A 19877-nucleotide genomic window follows, 5' to 3' on the forward strand; every position below is an offset into this window, starting at 1 on the left:
ATGAGAACGCGAAGCAGCAGCCAGCAACATGTGAGCTAGCGAAGAGGTCCACAGAACGGAGACGCGGCAAATATCCTTTCTTGCCGATCTGCTAGCTCGACGTCCGCTCTCGCTCACCGGCATCGTCGCCACCTTTCTTTCCCCCTTCTTCTCCTTCCCTTCCCTCTTCTTACTTTTTCTGTGATTCCCTTTCTCTTCTTTCTCTTTTTTTATTTTTTTTTATTTTATAATTTTTTTAGTTAAAATAATTTGATCATAAATTTTAAATTTTAAGTAAAAATAATAATTTTAAAATTAAGTTAAATTTTAAAAATAATTTTATAAAAAAATATTAAAAATAAAAAAAAATTATTTAAAATCCAAAATCATACTTTGACTTTAATTTAATCATTTAAAATATTATAAGAACGGATTCTCTTAACATAAACTTTTATAGCCACAATTTTAAAGGTTCTCTATCAAGAGAGATGCTTCTTGGTAATTAAATAAATTTTAATTATTTATTTATTATATTTTATATTAATAATTCAAATTATTTAAATGGATAACTTACTAATTAAGTTGACTTTTCTTATAAGATTATAAAAAATTTTAAAATATGTTAATTTTTTTGTTATATCTAAAATTTTAAAAATCAAATCAGTAATTAATTAATAAAGTTAAAAATTTAAAATTTTACAAGTTCAACTGAAATTTAAGGGCAATTTACGCAAATAAAATGATTGAAGAAAACGTTTACGCAAATATAACATTGGCAATTTTCAGACGCAAATGCAATAAACGTAACTATATATAATCCGCTACACCCTGTAGCGGAAATCGATTGCACGTAATCCGCTACAGGGTACCGCGGATTACATTGAGGACTGCTTTAGTCATAAACCGCTACACCCTGTAGCGGTTTATGCTCAAATGGTGCAACACTCATAATCCGCTACACTTTGTAGCGGATTATGAACAATGTGGATTGATGGGAAGATGCCTATATATACCAGTCTTACAGTAACAACTCGTGATGCAAAATATACAAAATTATACAAATACAGTGTTCATAAATAATAAGCCATAGAAATATAATAGGCACGAGGCATTAACAGTAACACGGATTAAATTTCTACATTAGGCATAAATCATAAGTCATACAAATAGGTCGGATCCAAGACTAACACAAACACACGAAAGGAACCAACACTAATACACGAAAGGAACTAACACTAACACCCGAAAACGTAAATTGCTACAGGAGAATATAAAATTCAAAAAACTAGAAGCACACAAACTATAAGTCCTACGAACTACCGGCAACGGTGGAGCCTCTCTGGGGGGCAAGACCTACGTGTGTGTCCAGGCTGTCTGCAGAGCCCGCATCGCTTCGGTCGGTTAGGGTCGGCCTCATCCATGTTGTTCCGGATTCTGGTAGACCTCGGTCGGCCATCACGGCAACGCCTCAAGCTGGGGTCCGGAATAACGGTCGGACCGTCATAAGGTGGCCAAAGTCCCTCCGGTATTGGCGGCATGAAACCCATCTGGTACACCCTGAACACCTTCTGCATGGTGTAGACCTCGTCGACATAGATAGACCAGTCAAGCCGTGACTGGGCACAACATGCAATCGCATGGCAACATGGGTAATGGAGAGCTTGAAAGTATCCACAGTCGCATGTACGGTGCTGGAGGGAAACTCGGTACGTCCCAAGTGAAAATCTCCCGGTGGGCGTCGTCTCGGCAACGGTGTACTCAGACTGCTGTCTATCGAACAGGGTGACAGTGAAACATCTGGAGTCTTTCAAGTTGCGCTCCATCGCCTTCATAAAAGACTGGCAGAACTTGGCACCACTGGCCAATTGAGCCTCTGCCGTCTGACCACGAATCACGAACAACTCCGCTAGCCGACCATATGTGGACTTGACTAGGGCGGTAACCGGAAGATTCCGTGTACCCTTCAGAACAGAATTAACACACTCAGATATATTGGTCGTCATGTGACCGAACCGTCTGCCACCATCCTGGTGCTAAGTCCACTTATCGTATTCTATTCTGTTCGCCCAATCACACATTGCTGGATTCTCAGTCCGCATTATATCAAACCAATAGTCAAACTCTGCCTCAGTCTTCGCATAAGCAGCGTTCACAAGCAAACGCTTTGCATCTATGCCCTTGAAACTGAGTGCGAAGTTAGTTGCAACATGCCGAATACAAAATGCTCGGTACGCATGCGGGGGGTAACCACCCATTGTTCGGGTTCTCCAGTGCAGCCTTGATGCCATTGTGCCTATCTGAAATGACCAGTATCCCCTGTTGCGGAGTCACATGTTGCCTCAGGTTGGTCAGGAAGAAAGACCAAGACTCGGCATTTTTCCCCTCCACGAGACTGAAAGCAATAGGCAAGATGTTGGAGTTCCCATCTTGAGCGATGGCCAGGAGCAAAGTCCCTCCATACTTGCCATACAGATGAGTATCATCTATGCTTACGAAGGGCTTGCAATGCCGGAAAGCTTCAACACAAGGAGGAAACGTCCAGAAAAGATGATGAAAGTACACGGTTGAGTCATCCACGTCATCACTGACGCGAACCGGAGATGTCTTCAACAACGTAACCGTCCCCTCCATGGTGGACTGCACACCAAGGATCCAACGAGGTAGCTCGGCGTAGGACTCTTCCCAGTCCCCGTATATCTGTGCTATCGCCTTCTGTTTTGCCAACCACGTCTTCTTGTAACTTGGCTTGAACCCGTACGTTCCTTCGGTAGCTTCTTGGCTCTTGCAACACCTTTATCGATACCGCCGCATTGGCGCAAACCAGAGAAAATGTCTTGGCACAGATCACGTGATAATCTAGTTGTCGGTGGTCGCTAGATATCGATGTAGCCAAGCATGTGTGTGGTCCGTTGTACCGCCGAACCTCCCAGGTTCCCTTCCGTGCTCGAAGGCTGATGCGAATCATCCATGTGCAACCCTTCCCAAACTTCTTACATCTCCCATGGTACTTAAGATGATCTGACTCCATCACTCTATACTCAACACCGCGCCGAATGCTGTAATCCTTTATAGTAAGCACAGCTTCCTCCTTACTATGGAAAGATTGGCCAACTTGAAATTCAGCTACATAATTTTTCTCGTGCAAGCCTCGACCCCAAAGGTTGGTGCTGGATCTGTCGGTTGGCTGATGGCTCCCAGATCTAGGGTAGAATAATGTGCAGGTTGCTCATGTGTGCCGGCACTTGACGGTGGTTGACATGTTCCTGGGTTTGTCGGAATTTCATCATCGCTGTCCCCTCCAATGTCAACAGGCTCTTCATCAGAGTCATCCTCTTGCATAGCATTTTCTACCCGATCCGGTTCCCCCTCATGTTCTACATCTGCAGATGGATGAGTTGAGGTGAATGCCCCAACTAGACCGGCTGGCCGATACTCCAACAAACACTCAGGTGTAACGACGGGCATCGAGGTGGAGGCATCACCCATCGTGGTGGACTGGGGGTTTGGAGCGGATGCACCAGAACTATCGATCCCATGTTCCAGCTTCGCAAACAACTCATGTATCCTCACTTCCGGAAAACTCCGACGACAATGAAACAACACCCGCATATCTTCATCTGTTCGTAACACGAACGTTTCATATTGCACGCCGGTTGACACAACCGCAATAGGGATCTTGTAGAACAGCTTCTTCACCCACTTTGTGCCACCCACGACCAACTTCTGCAGTATACTGCTCTTCAGATCCAACAGTGTATCAGACGACCTGACAAAAATACTCAGCGGTTCTCTATCTGTAAACTTCACACCGTGCCTCTTACTCTTTTTTATTTTTCCAGAATGATGCACTAACACCAAAAAGCTCTCTTCACTCTCCATTCCTCAAGTGATGAATGAATGAGAATGACACTCTACACAACTTGTTGGGTATATATAGGCATCTTCCCATCAATCCACATTGTTCATAATCTGCTACAGGGTGTAGCGGATTATGAGTGTAGCACCATTTGAGCATAAACCGCTACACCCTAAAGCAGTCCTCAACGTAATCCGCGGTACCCTGTAGCGGATTACGTGCAATTGATTTCCGCTACAGGGTGTAGCGGATTATATATAGTTGCGTTTATTGCATTTGCGTCTGAAAATTGCCAATGTTGTATTTGCGTAAACGTTTTCTTCAATCATTTTATTTGCGTAAATTACCCGAAATTTAATAAAGACTGGATTGAATATAATAAAATAACATATTTATGTATAATTTTTTTATATAAAAAAATCTTTTTATATTTTATTATTTTAAACTAATTAATTTCTAAAGAATAAGATAAATAAATGTATCTATAATCTATGGGGATAAATGGTTATATACCCATAGATTATGGATATATTTATTTATATATATATATATATATTACAAAGGTCTTTGTCGAGACAACGAAATCAAAGAATAATTCAACAACTTAGATTTCGTTCACTTTGCGCAAAAGCAAAACACTTCCCGTAAGCAAAGCAAATCAAAACCACCCAACAAATTGGTCACTTACGTAAATTACTATATATTAATTAAACCTTAGTTTATGATACCAAACCTATATATAGATTTGAAACCCATATTACCTTTATAATCAAAATGGAAAATCAATTAGTATTATTAAGAAGTTTGTACGTAGTAGTATTTAAAATCTGTTGACTTAGTAGTATTTGCTAATTATATAATTATGTTGCTGCTGTCACCATTGAATTCACTCTTTTTTTTCATTATTGACCATTTTGGAAAAGTCCTCCTGCAATTAATTAACCAACAAGAAAAGAAAAATTCACTCTTTTTTTTCACCCTTTTTTTTCTCATAAAATAAAAATTTAAAAACTAATTAAAAATACTAAAAATAATATATCAGACCACTTTCTATTAGTAATATGATTTTGAGTGTTGCTTAGGGTCTATTTGAGTAAACTTTTACGAAATGATTTTTTTTTAAGTTATTTAAAAAAAAGTAATTTTATATTTAGAATCTAAAAATATCTTTTTATTTAATAATTATGTTAGGTATAATAATATAAAAATATTTTTTCTTATTTATTATGTTAAAATAATCTTTTTTATGCAAAAAAATAAAAAAATATAATTACAACTTCTAAAAAAATATATTTTTTTATTTTTCTAATATTTTTATTTTTAATATTAAAATCTTATCAAACACAGTAAAATATAAAAAAGATATATTTTATTAAAAAAAAATTAATAACTTAATAATGAGACCTAAATAAGTACTTATTATATATGTATATATAAAATATAATGAAAAAAATTATATCTATATGTTCAAACAAATAATTTTTTCAGTTATCCTAACCCTAGCATGCAACTGTACTCTATATATATAGTTTTATTTTACTTTTTTAAAAAACAATAATATATATGTCAACATCCATTGAGCCTTAATATCTTGCAAACCAATGCAATAATACATTGCGTGACTTAGAGTAGTGTATTACTTATATTAATTACTAAATGCATATTATTGCTCCAAAATTCAAAATGTTATATAAAAGCGATTTGACTGCAAATGTTTAATTTTAATTAAAACAGTGCAATGATTAATGCTTTTCTAGTCTAAAAAAAACATAATTTTGAGTCATATATAAACAAAAATATATATTGACACTTTCATTTAAATGACCAAAATTATTGATAATAGATAAATATCTTTACCTTAATTTTATACAAAGATTTGACAAAAGTGTTGCATTGACTTAGTCAGACAAGGACTAATAAGTAATAACAATCATTAAGTTAACAAATTAGGATGATTAGGCCAACAAAAGCTTGGAGGCATGCATCACGTTTTTAATTATAAGTAGTTCAGTTTGGACATATTTTAATTTGATAGGGAAATTGGGACCCTTGCATTCATACTTCTTCAATTTCAATATCTAATAATCATGCCAGCTGGAAATTACTATATATGGATGTATATATATATATATATTGAATGCCATATATATAGAAAATCAATATTCCATTCTAGTATCATAATAGTAACAATAACAACAATCATAACAATAATAATAATAATAAGAGAAATGATATCCAAAAATTCATATCATTGACCAAAAAAATTTTAAAATATGCTAATTTATTTTCGAAGATTAAACAAACATGACAAAAAAAAATTAAATATCAAATATTAAATATATATTCTAAAAAATAATTTTAGAAATTAAATTTTGATGTAAAATTTTGCAATGATTATTAAAAAATAAGATTTTTTATCCTTAAATTTTGGTAAATTTTTTTCAAGTTATTTTTTTAAAAAAAAATATTGTGAATGACTATATTTTTTTGAAAAATAAAAAAAAAATTAGAGATCAAATTTTGCTCCATTTTTTGTGTGCACGTTCTAAATATTTATTAAAATGTTACCCAAAAAATTTAGATCAAATAGATAAAATCGTTTACTAAATATAAAAATATTTTTGTTATTTACAAAAAATATAATATTTATTGATTATTTTTGTTATATTTTTAAATCATTCAAATCTGTTTTATTGATAATAATAAGGATTTTTTTGGTCAGCGGCTAAATTTTTTTGACACTAAATTAGTAGTTAACCCTAATAATAATAATAATAATAATAATAATAATAATAATAATAATAATAATAATAATAATAATAATAAAATCTAATTTAGTTTAATTATATTATGATGCCAATAAAAATGGTTAACTTAATAATTTTGTTTATTATAAAATCTTATGATAAAATTAAATGTTTCATTTAGGTAATAAAAATAGGGCTTAAATTATGATGTGTTGATTGCATAAATAAAAATTATAATATTATTTAATCACGTCATTTTTATTTAAGTGATTATTCAAGATGGTAGTTATCAATAATAATGACTGATATTGTTCCATATATTCCACTTAAATTTATAAGTATTTAATTTTAAGTTATCAATATATTCCACGTATTAGTTGAATTATGTAATTTGTGCAAAACAATATTAAACCCTTTTAATGCATCAGTTGAGTCCACAGAAATACCCGCTAAATATGATTCTAATATTTATTAACATTTTTGTTTAATAATTTCTGTATATCTTTAGTCTTCTAAGTTTTTGCTAAAAAACAAATTAAATTAAGAATTTAATTTTTATGTATTGTTAGTACAAAAATAATTTTATATATATATATTTAATAATATAATATAATTATACGATTATATAAAATATTTTATATTAAAATCATCGTATCAAAATCAAACTCTTAAATTAAACCGTAAAAATAATTTCGAGTAAAGACAAGTATAGCATACTTAAGAATTATTGAAGCAAAACACGAATCATGAATATGAATTGAGCAATGTAGACCATGCATATTACTGGTTGTTCAAGTTCCACGTAACAGAGCAGTTGTTTTGATGTTGATTATTACTATTATTATTAGCATTTATTTGTAGACACGAACAGCATAAAATAATTTTATTAATATTTAATAGTAACTTGTGATGTTAATAAAAATAAATAATTTATACATTTATTATTTAAAAAAGTCTAAAAATATACTAAAAGTCTCTGTACAATAAGATAGATGGGAGATTTGCAAATTGAAATGGTTGTCGGATTGTCTTCTTCGAACGACGAAAAGTAGTACCTGCAAAAATACTCCAACGCTCAAATCAGAATAGATTTAAGAGGTATAAGGTATGTATGTGAAATAAGTGAGTATCTAAGGGCCTCTCGCTCACCTTTATAAAGCTTGTGATAATTATCTTATCGGATTAATAGTCAAATTCTTTCTTGAAAAATCACCATTCTTCAAATTAGTTTTCAAAATATTTTTTTAATCATATTAGTCATTGAAAGATAAAACGTAAGTCAAATTGGTCTTTGCATGAGTTAGATGATGATGTGTCACGTTAAGTGTCACGTGGCATGATGACGTGGTAGGTTAATACCATATATCACAAGAAGATTGGTTGACGTGTTAGGTCAGTGACACCTAGCACGCCACGTGTCACTTGACATCTAAAAAGTTATTTATAATTAAAATAGTCCCTAAAAGTTCAGATCTAAGTTATTTTCATCCCTAAAATTTTAAAAATTAATAAAATTAGTCTTTATATAATTTTTTTTATAATATTAAATTTAAAATATTTTTTGATAGTACTAATTTTAATATTATTTTTTAAACCTTAGTAAAAAAAATCTCTTAACATAAAATAATAAAACTAATTAAATTATTATAAAGTTATTTTATTATTTATATTTTAAAATTTTAAATTTTCAAATTATAATTTTTTTATAGTGAATTTTTTTATTTAAACGAGTTTATCAAATTATTGTTGATTATATATTTTTAAAAAATTAATATTTTAAATTTCACTAAATAATATAATAGTTATTTTAAAATTTAAATTTTTTCAATTTTTAAAATTATAATTTTTATTATTGTTTAATTTATATGGTAGAACTCAATAATTGAAAAATCGATTTGTGGGATCACTTGTTAAATCGTAATATTTTAATATAATTTTTTTAAAATAACTACTATATTTAATTTAATGAAATAAAAAAGATTAAAATATTTAAAATAATTACTATATTTATTTGGTAAAATCCAAAATATTAAAACTTTTAATATATAACTAGTATATAACTAGTTTTAATATTTTAATTTTCACTAAATAAATATAGTAGTTGTTTTAAATGTTTTAATCTTTTAGATCTTATTAAATAAAAATAGTAGTTATTTTAAAAAAATAAAATTAAAATATTAAGATTCAACAAGTAATTCTACAACTCGGTTTTTCAATGATTGAATTCTAACATATAAATTAAACAATAATAAAAATGATCATTTTAAAAAATTTAAAAGATTTAAAATTTAAAATAACTACTATATTATTTAGTGAGATTTAAAATATTAAATTTTTAAATATATAATCAACAATAATTTGATAAATTTGTTTAAATAAAAAATTAAAATTTAAAAATATAAAATTTAAAATACAAATGACAAAATAATTTTATAATAATTTAATTATTTTTATTATTTTATATAAATAAAATTTTGTTTATTAAGTCTAAAAAATAATATTAAAATTAGTACTATCAAAAAATATTTTAAATTTAATATTAAAAATAAAAAAAATTATATAAGGACTAATTTGATTAATTTTTAAAATTTTAAGGATGAAAATGACTTATGTCCAGATTTTTAGGGACTATTTTGATTATAAATTAATTTTTTACATATCAAGTGACACGTCAACCAATCATCTTGTGACATGTGGCACTAACCTATCACGTCACCATGCCATGTGGCACTTAACGTGATATGTCATTATCTAACTAACGGAATGACCAATTTGACTTACGTTTTATCTTTCAAGGACTAATATGACTAAAAAAAATTTTTGATGACTACTTTGAAGAATGAGTAATCTTTCAGGGACAAATTTGACCATTAACCCTTATCTTATCTTACCTTTGTTTAGTTAAGATAAGGGATGGATTTGAATTTGAATGTTGGGTCAGGATATTAGAAGTTATTGATCCGTCTTTGGGCCGTGAGGATTGTCTAATCTTTAGAATTGTCGGGTTCGGTGACCGTTCCGAGGAAGGACCTGGAGATCGGGTCCGGAACAGTTGCTCCTAGAGCATGAGAGCAGCTTGCTTGGTCTCAATGTTGAGTTGTTAGGGAGCTCGGTTCTCCGTAGTTTGGGAGACTGTGAGGGGCTTGGAAAGGACGTGGCGTCATCTTGCGCCAATTGGCGGGATGGTGGTGAGTTTCGCTTTTCGCAAGTTGGAAAGTCATTAGCTTAGGCCTTAACGCCGCTTTTGTTGACAAGTTTGGTTTTCTATTATTGGGATGCCGTGAGGAGCCTGGAAAGGGCGAGATGTTGGTGAGTTCGTTTTTTTGCGAATTAGAAGACCGTCAGCTCATGCTTATTTTGTGTGGTCTTTTTGGGTCGTTATTGTGAACTTATTTTAGGCCTTTTAGTGGGCCAATTTCAATACTTTGCTTATTTGGATATCCATTTTGTTGGCCTCAGAGGTGATCGATTTCTGGAGTTAGCTGTTTAACTTATTTGCATATTCGCTTTGGTGGCTTCACGGGTGATCGATGCATGGGTCACCATTTTTTGTTATTTGGATATCCGTTTTGTTGGTCTCGGGGTGATGGATCCTCGATAGCCGTTTATTTATTTGGATATCCATTTTGTAATTTGGATATCCGTCTTGTTGGTCTCGGGGGTGATTGATCCTCGAATAGCCGTTTACTTATTTGGATATCCGTTTTGTTGGCCTCGAGGTGATCGATCCTTGGATCGCTATTTTTTATTATTTGGACATTCGTTTTGTTATGTGGATATTCGTTTTGTTAGTCTCGGTGTGATCAATTTTTCGAGTAGCAGTTTACTTATTTAGATATCTATTTTGTTATTTGGATATCCGTTTTATTGGCCTCGGGGTGATTGATCCCCGGGTCATCGTTTACTTATTTGGATATCCGTTTTGATATTTAGATATCCGTGTTGTTGGCCTCGGATTGATCGATTCCCGATCGTCTTTTTTGTTATTTAGATATCTGTTTTGTTATTTGGATATCCGTTTTGTTGGCCTCGGAATAATCGATCCTCGGGTAGTCATTTACTTATTTGGATATATGTTTTGTTATTTGGATATCCGTTTTGCATATAACAAGTCCTTTTATTCGTACTGTTTGTTATGTTGGTATGAATATAAAAGAGAAAATGATATTTTTTGAATTGATAACTTGCTTTATTGAAACTTGAATAAGTTGGCGCTTGGTTAAAACCTCCTGTTATTTTTGGGTATGAAAGAGTGCCTTTAAAACAAAGTAAAACTAACATAAAATAAAAAAGAAAAGAAAGTTTACCAACTTGGTTAGGTCCTTTTCAATTGGGGGTTATCTTTTCCTCCCTGAGAGGAGGGTTGATGTCATTACTTTAGCGCTTCAATAGTTGGTGTATTGTTTCGTGCGGCAGTGTTGCCGTGGTACTATTTATTGGATCCTACGACCTGACTTACCTTTTCATCATTTATGTACTCCATTGCCACGATCTGAATTTCGCACATCGTCCAGATCGGTTTGTTTGTGAGGTGCTTCCTGGAGTCCTTATTCATTAGTCCGTTGATTAGGTAGAGGCTGGCCGCGGACTCTGTGAGCCCATCGATTGTCAAGCACTCGTTGTTGAACATGTCAAGGTATTTTCTTGTGGGTTCATCTTGTCTTTGTGTGACTCCGAGCAGGCTGTCAGGTGTTTTGCCTTCGTAATTCGTGTGGTGAATTGTGTCACGAATTTTTTGGAGACATCGTCAAAGCAGGATATTGAGCTGTTTGAGATGGTGTTGAACCACTTAATGGCCGGTCCAGCCAATGTTACCGAGAAGAGTCTAGATCGGACTGCGTCGGCTGCTCCCTCTAGGTTCATCTGGGCTTCGAAGGCCGTTAAATGTTCCTAAGGGTCCATAGTGTCGTTGTATTTTACGTCAGTTGGTTTGTCAAAATCCTTTGGCAGTTTGACCTTTAGGACTTTTTCAGTGAATAGGGTGGCTCCCATTATCACTAGTTCATTCCTTCTTTGTTTGGAATCTCTTTGGCGCTCAGATTCTCGCGATCTACTACTGTTCTGACGCCTAACGTGATGTCAGTTTGGCGATCTCTCGTTCCTTTGCTCTTTTCACGATACGATCCGGGAGATTGCTTCACTCGTGTGCTCTAGTTGCGTATTACTTTTGTTAGAGTTGTGGTCTCCTTCTTGCAGTGGTTGTTTTTTATGATTGCAATTTGATTTGCGTGGGCGACGCTGGCTATCCTCTAGTGAGTTTGGGTGGTCATTATGGTTTGAAAATTGCTCCCCGCGTTCATCCGCTATGCCACCAAATTCTGCAAGTCCTCATAGACGGCACCAATGTACAGGAGGTTATCCGTACGAGTTGAGTAAGAGATCCAAAATTTGCGGGTCTTGATTATGGTGCGATACGAGCTCTGAAGCGGCGGTGCCGGGGGGAGGGGGGTAATCCGGTCCTCCAAGATTTGCATCCGGTCTTGGTGATGGCGCGATCCGAGCTTTGAAGCGACAGCAGTGGTACCTGCAAGGACACTCCGACGCTCAAGTCAGAATGAATCTAAGAGTTGTGTGTGAGGAATAAGTGAGTACTCGAGGGCCCTTGGCTTCCCTTTATGTACTTGTGGTAGTTATCTTATCTTATTTTTGTTTAGCTAAGATAAGGGATGGATTTAAATTTGAATGTTGGGTCAAGATATTGGAAGTTATTGATCCGTCTTTAGGCTGTGAAGATGGCCCAATCTTAAAATTTTTGGATTCGGTAACCGTTTTGAAGAAGGACCCGGAAATCGGGTTCAAAACAATGTATATATATATATATATATATATATATATATATATATATATATAATTGATGAAAGTATATTAATATTATTATTGTTATTATTATTATTATTATTATTATTATAAAAATGCTATTTGTACACTAAAATTAGTCACCAATGTATTTGTGTATAAATACTTGTGTGGTTTAATTTATCTTCAATGTATATTTGTATACCCGGAGATCAGGTCCAAAACAAAAATACATATATTTAATTGATGAAAGTATATTAATAATAATAATATTATTATTACAAAAATGCTATTTGTACACTAAAATTAGTTACTAATGTATTTGTGTATAAATATTTGTGTAATTTAATTTATTTTTAATGTAAATTTATATTCTAGCATGTATTTTATACCGATGACTAATTTTGGTGGCTGATTTTAATGTACACGTAACATAACTTTTATTATTATTATTATGGGTACAAATAAGGGTTGTAACTATTGGTAATGTTGATTTTTCAAATAATAATAAGGTCACGGACTTAGCTTGCAGTATAATGCTTTAATTATAAGATTTTAATTTTTTTCTCTTTTTAAATGAATATGTTGATATATTTAAAGTTTAAACTATTGGTAATGTTGGAAGAGTTTTAATTTTAATGTAATAATATTGTAAAATATTTTAAATAATTATTTAATTAAATTTATTTTGTATTATATCGATAGCTGTTTATAAATGCATGTTAAATATCTTTAATAAAAAAGAGTTAAGATTCAAATGCCAAAATTATTTTTAATAGGATAATATTATGGTGAAAAATATTTTGAATTAAGAAGTAAGATTTTTTTTTACAATAAAAAAGGACATCATATGAAATATATACTCACCTCAAAAATTTAATTATAATCTTCGCTCTTCACTCAATTTATTTTTATTGAATAAATTTTTCCTTTTTAGTTGGATAGCTAATATAAATTAGAGAAATTTTTCGCATACAAACCTTTTCACATACAAGTCATATAAGTTATTTATTTTTTTTTCTTTTTCTTTTTCCATGCTTTCTCTTTTTCTTTTCCTTCTTCTTCCTTTTCCGTGCATCTTTTTTTTCTTCTTCGTTTTTGAAGTGTTTCATCTTCATCGTCGTGTTTTTTCTCGTTCTTCTTGACTGCACGTTTTTCATCTTCTTCCTCCTCATCGTCTGCACCTCCTTCTTCTTCTTCTTCTTCTTCTTCTTGCTGCATGTTCTTCTTCGTCTTCCTCTCTTCTTCTTCTTCTTCTTCTTCTTCTTTTCTTTCGTTTATTGCCTTCTCTTTCTCCTTCTTCATTTACGTGCTTTTTTCTTTGTTTTCTTTCTTCGTTATTCTCGATTTTCATTATTTCTTGACATCAAACTCTGAAATCGTTTTTGAAGAAGAAGAAACAGTAGAAGATGAGCAGGAGAAAGAGAAAGAGTTCTGAATTATGCATAAGGTGTATTTCAACGAATTTTGGGTGTATTTCTTAAATCCGTTGGGTGTATTTTTATAATCGTTTGGGTGTATTTTTATAATCATTTGGGTGAATTCCTGTAACCGTTTGGGTGTATTTCTGTAATTGTTTAGGTGTATTCTGTAATCGTTTGGGTATATTTCTGAAGTTCCATTATCTTCAAAACGATTTCAAAGCTTGATTTCAGAAACCATGAAAATCGAAAAAAAACGAAGCAAGAATACCAGTGATAAACGCAAATAAAACAATGAATGAAAAGGCAAAGAGAGAACGCACGAAGGAGATCAAATTTGGCAAGAAACTCGTTATCATGGAAGAAGAAGAAGAAGAAGAGTAGGAGAAGAAGAAGGAAGAGGAGGAGAAGAAGACGGAAGAGAAGAAGAAGGAAGAGGAGGAGGAGGAGAAGGAGGAGCACGCCATGGAAATCGTATATGGGTCAACGTATTTTTTGTTAAGTTTCTCCCAACTTGTATAATGACTTGTAAACCAAATGACTTGTATGTATAGCACTCCTCTATAAATTAACACACAAATATATCTTCTCTCGGATAGAAATTAAAACATAAAATTTTATATACATTTTTTTTAAGTTCTAGATACATTTTAATTTACCATCTTTAACATATCATTTTTAAAGAATGTTGTACTTTCTATTTTATATAGAGTGCATTCACATTCACCCAAAAAAAAAAAAGAAAAATAGAAGCAAATATAATAAAAATAATATTGTCTTTAGCCATAATGAATGAAATATTAACTAAAGGAAAACATTAATGTTCCTGGTAAAATGGGTGGTAGGGTTGTTATTATTATTATTATTATTATTATTATTATTATTGGAAATGGCAGAATCAATTTAGAAAATTCCATGCCTCATTGCAACTACCACCAGATATCATGAAAGATTTTGTTTGGTAAAGTCAAATGAAATTAGGGAATTATATATCTTTATGAAATTTATGTGTGGGCCGCCTCCTATTTAATTAATTATCAATTGGTCTCATAATAATTTTAAAATAATAATAAAATACCTTTTATACTAATTATTTTCTCTAAAAAAGATTTTTATGGTTTTAATAAAAATATTACTCATTTTATTTCATAATAATTCTTATCACATTTAAAAAATAATTGGAAAAATAAATACTTAAAATATGGATTGAAAAAAAATCAAAGTTCATATTTACACTTATAACATATTTCAATTTTTTTTTGTATATTTTTACTCTCAATTACTTATCAAGTTTATACTATACATAAACAAGATAAGTAGCGCAATTTTATAATTTTGAATTGGATAAATTTATAGTCATCATCCTTAAATTTAATATTTTAAAAAAATTTAATAATTATTTTTTCACATCATTTTAAAATTTAAATTATTATTTTTTTAAAACGAATAAATCATAATAAATAAGATAATTTTATCTTTTAAATCGATTAAAATTATATTACAAATATCTTTTTCTTAGATTATTTATTATCCTAGTGTTATTGTCACTCTAAATGAGACGAGTAAATAAGATAAATAACATATATTACGTTTATAAATAAAATATTTAAAAAATTTAAAGTTCTAAAAATTGAATTGATCATTAAACTAATAGAGTTAGAAGTTTAAAAATTTAGATGTTTAATTAAGATTAAACTAATTTTTTTTGTTGGTGACTCTGGGATTAAACTGATTAAAATAAAATAAGGAAAAATCTAGAGAACCAGTAACTGTATTAAATTTTGGTTAGTATATAATCAACAAAAGAAGAGTGAGTAATTCACACTATTGGATTAAATCTCACACTATTAAAATCATCATTAATGGCTACTTGATAGTTACAAATCAAACAAATTGTTGACCCCTTAGCACTCCTCATAAAATAATATATTTATATATAAAATATATTTTTAAGAGAAAATTATTTTTTGTATTTTATTATTTTAAATTAATTAATCGTTAAAAATTATATTGATTTGACTGGTTAATTAATTTTTTGGCTAATTTTTTCGATTTTTTTTAATTTATTATCAACGAATTTTTATCTTGAAGTAGATTAATTTGGTAAATGATTTTTAATTAACCCAGTTCAATTCGATTCTCATATATGTTATCTCATTTATAATTTTATACGTATTTTTTTATCAACATAAATGTAATTAATTTACTAAGAAAATTCGAAAATTTATTATTATTTTAATTAGATGTCAAAAACTCTAAAAGGAACTTTCCCATCTCTCTCCCAAAGAAAAGAATTTCCTTTGTCTTCTTTCTCTCTCTCTCTCTTCTCAAAAGTGACGTTCTCAAAGAGAAAGAGAAAGAGAAAGAGAAAACAGAGAAAAGCACGGGTCTTTGCGATCTCCTTCTTAGACCTTAGTGGCTCCGATTGTTTCTCTACTCTCAACTTGTCCGCTTCTCTCTCTTTTCCCCCATTCCCATGCATTCTCTTCCTTCCTTCTTCTTCTTCTTCCATCCCAATAACTCTCTCAACTTTCTTTCTCGGTATGCCACTTACACCCAATTTCTCTCATCAAAACCATAACTTGTCAACACCACATTCTCTGTTTCCTCCTGCTACTGTAGCTAATCACAGCTTAACTACCTTCTGTTCATGTTAACGATGCTGTTGCTGAATTTGTTTTGATAATATTTAAAAAAAAAGGTTTTTTTTTTTTTTTTTTTAGTTCAGTGGATTATACTTGTAGATCTATACACGTTTATGTCCATGTGTCTATCAGTTATTATTCCGTTAACAAAGAGAACTGAAAAGTGAAAAGGGAGAAGAAAAAAGGTATTATATTTTGTTTTTCCATTTGGGGGGTGATTAAAAAACTATTATCTTTCTTTCCTAGTTAGTTAACCTTATCCTTTGATTGATGCATCAAACTGAATCACTAGCATAATTCAGCAGTCTCACTCTGAAAAGGGTATACCATTGGTTGGTTCTGGTGAATTTGTGTTTGTGTGTGTATTAGAACTTGTTAAAACACAAACACAAGAAGGAGCTTGTTCCTTTGTGTGTTCATCTGTTGTTGTTTGGTGAATCAAAAAGTGAGTTGTGACGGATCCTTCAAGGGAAGAAAGCTTGTGTGTGTGTGGTGGTTGCTACTCAGGTGGTCTGGAGTGCATTCTAGGCATTCTAAGGGCCCTAAGAATGGGGTCCTGCTTCTCTGTGGAAAGCAGGAACCCCAATTCACCATCTTCAGGATTGAGGAAGAGGAAGAATTCCAAGAAGAGGTTTGGATCAAGAAACTCTTCATTTGAGTATTGGAGGAATGAGCCTCTCCATAGGGTCCCTGGTAGGATCTTCCTCAATGGCTCTACCCAAGTTGCTTCCTTGTTCACCCAGCAAGGAAAGAAAGGCACCAATCAAGATGCCATGATTGTTTGGGAGGTGAGATCTTCTCCCTCACTTTTTCCATTTTTTGCACTCTTTAATTATAATATTGATCCTTTTTGTTTTACAATATAACTTAAAGTTATGCAATAACCCTTTAATACTGTAGGCAAATTCGACTGCATTTCTCTGGTATTGAGTTGGAGTCCTTGTATGGTATATATTGGATTCTTTGTAATATGGTTTGGAATCTTGGTATTGGTGGCAAAGACCAACAGAAAAAGAAAATACTAAATTCCCCTTTATAGTGCCTTGTTTAATTTGTAGCTTTTGCAACATTTTGTTTTACTTTGTTCACAACATGGATCATATTCAAATATTAAGGAGACATAACTGTATATATATACTTATCTGTCTTATATTGAGACTTGTTTTGTGATTCCCATTTTCTGCTGATCTGGTTGTGATCAAGCATCATATTTCTCATGCTTTCTTTGTCAGAGTATGGTTTTGTCTAAATTCACTTTATGCCTATGGATCATGAGCATTAAGGATCTAACATTTTTGTTCGGCTGGGATAATTACAGTACTGTGAGCTGTAGCTAGTTATGCTACATGAAAATTGATATATAGCCGATCCACACTTAATAAACTTCATGTCTTGCCCTTTACTTCCACCTTGTAATTATCTACTTTTCCTGTTTTGGATATTCTTTTTTCTGGTTGGAAGTGGGGGATCTCTTGATTGCTGTTTCTTGGCAATACTAGCAATTGTTTATAGTTTGTTGGTTTTTCTGTTGATTACTTCTGAACAGTGCTTCTTACATTTGATTTGTTAATGTGTATTGCAGAACTTTTGTTCCAGGCAAGATACTGTTTTCTGTGGTGTTTTCGATGGCCACGGTCCATTTGGTCACATGGTTGCGAAAAAAGTGAGGGATGTTCTTCCTCTAAAACTGAATGCTCATTGGGAACCTAATGCATCTGGTGATGATGTCCTCAAGGAGATTAGCGTGAATACGGCAGTAAGCATGAACACAGAAGAGGCTGCATTTGTATCCGCTGACGAGGAATCCAGAGCATCCATTGATGTCGAAGAATTGGAAAAATACCCTGAAATCTTTCAAACAGTTAGAGAGTCTTTTCTGAAGGCCTTCAAAGTTATGGATAGAGAATTGAAGACACACCCTAGCGTCGATTGCTTCTGCAGTGGAACAACAGCAGTAACATTGGTGAAACAGGTGTCAACTTTGTAACCTGCAAAATATAGTGATTCTCTTAAAGATTTATTCGACTTGTCTACATGTGAATTAGTTCTGGCCTTAAAAGATTTTGCTTCCTTTATAGGGTCGTGATCTTATTGTCGGAAATGTTGGTGATTCCAGAGCTGTGCTTGGTACAAGAGAGAAAGATAATTCTCTTGTTGCAGTTCAGTTAACTGTGGATCTAAAACCCAATCTTCCAGGTATATATTATCTTTCCATTTGAATTCTCACAAACTTTGTTTGAAAACAGCATAAGGTTGTTGAGACTTGAGCATCTTAATCTGGCCATTGAAAGTAGTAATTTTATTTCATTTGTCATAGCTTTCTATTCTTCTGCTGCTATTATTCGCTAAGTCTTCGCTCATTTGTTTGTTTGTTTTCTTAATTTTGCAGCCGAAGCAGAGAGAATTCGTAGATGCAAAGGGCGTGTTTTTGCCCTTCATGATGAACCTGAAGTTGCTCGAGTCTGGTTGCCAAATAACGATTCCCCCGGCCTAGCCATGGCTCGTGCATTCGGAGATTTTTGTCTTAAAGATTTTGGTTTGATATCTGTTCCAGAGGTTTCATACCGAAGACTCACCGAGAAGGATGAGTTTATCGTCTTAGCAACCGATGGGGTAAGATTACCTGACTACTAATCGCGCTAGCCTGTTTATTTTTTCTTGTACTTGATCTAATTGTTCATTATCAGATTTGGGATGTTCTCTCAAACAAAGAAGTGGTAGACATCGTAGCAGCAGCACCTGCACGGTCCATGGCAGCTCGAGCGCTGGTCGAGTCAGCTGTTAGAGCTTGGAGGTACAAATATCCGACTTCCAAGGTTGATGACTGTGCAGTGGTTTGCCTCTTTCTGGACCCGGACTTGCATAAAGTATCTAATGCTTCCTATGCTAAGTCCAAAGAGCAGCAGAGTTCAGGGATCAATGCAAACGGCGGCAGCGAAGAAGTGGAAAGCCTTCTGGAACCTGCCGGTCTGGTAAGGTCCGGAACTTGCAGGGAAGTCAATAATGACACATCCAATGGCGAAAGCAACGAAGAAACGTTGAAAGATGATGTGATGGATGCTGGAGAGTGGTCTGCACTCCAAGGAGTGACTCGAGTGAACACACTGTTGAATCTACCGAGATACGACCCTCGCAAAGATAAGGGTGTGTCCGCCAGCCCGAAAAAACGCAAATGATTGCAACCAACAAACAATGCCCTGTCTTTCTTGGTGAAGAAGTCGACTACATGAATCAAACGAAGTCGCCCGTCCTTAAAGCAAGGGAATGTTGAGTTGGTGTTTTGTTCTTTTTTGTTCTCCATTATGATTATAGATACATACTTTTCTTTTTCAATATTCTTTTGGTTTTATAATTTGTTAATTTTGACACTTTTTTCCTAGTTTATATAATTATATACATGTTCACAACAATTTGTTTTGGTCCTAGATTTGGA

At 32.6% G+C, this 19877-nt stretch overlaps 3 protein-coding genes across 3 annotated transcripts; 1 reads left to right on the top strand and 2 right to left on the bottom strand.

The window, feature by feature from the left end:
• Positions 1-1295: 1295 nt before the first annotated feature.
• Positions 1296-1982, bottom strand: LOC114925236 (uncharacterized). The gene has a single exon (XM_029292534.1). The coding sequence runs from the start codon at positions 1980-1982 to the stop codon at positions 1296-1298; it is 687 nt and encodes a 228-aa protein (XP_029148367.1).
• Positions 1983-2012: 30 nt separating this feature from the next.
• On the bottom strand, positions 2013-3007 carry LOC112743243 (uncharacterized). The gene is made up of 3 exons (XM_025792462.1): positions 2575-3007; positions 2228-2495; positions 2013-2163 (listed from the first exon to the last, which is right to left on the bottom strand). Exons 1-3 carry the CDS (start codon positions 3005-3007, stop codon positions 2013-2015), a joined length of 852 nt encoding a protein of 283 aa, XP_025648247.1.
• Positions 3008-16058: 13051 nt separating this feature from the next.
• Positions 16059-19854, top strand: LOC112744264 (probable protein phosphatase 2C 33). Its single transcript, XM_025793832.3, has 5 exons — positions 16059-17232; positions 18027-18416; positions 18523-18640; positions 18834-19057; positions 19132-19854. The coding sequence occupies exons 1-5, from the start codon at positions 16993-16995 to the stop codon at positions 19618-19620; spliced, it is 1461 nt and encodes a 486-aa protein (XP_025649617.1). The 5' UTR covers positions 16059-16992; the 3' UTR covers positions 19621-19854.
• The last annotated feature ends 23 nt before the right edge of the window (positions 19855-19877 follow it).

Source organism: Arachis hypogaea, chromosome 14 (assembly GCF_003086295.3).
Source record: "Arachis hypogaea cultivar Tifrunner chromosome 14, arahy.Tifrunner.gnm2.J5K5, whole genome shotgun sequence".
Taxonomy (NCBI): domain Eukaryota; kingdom Viridiplantae; phylum Streptophyta; class Magnoliopsida; order Fabales; family Fabaceae; genus Arachis; species Arachis hypogaea.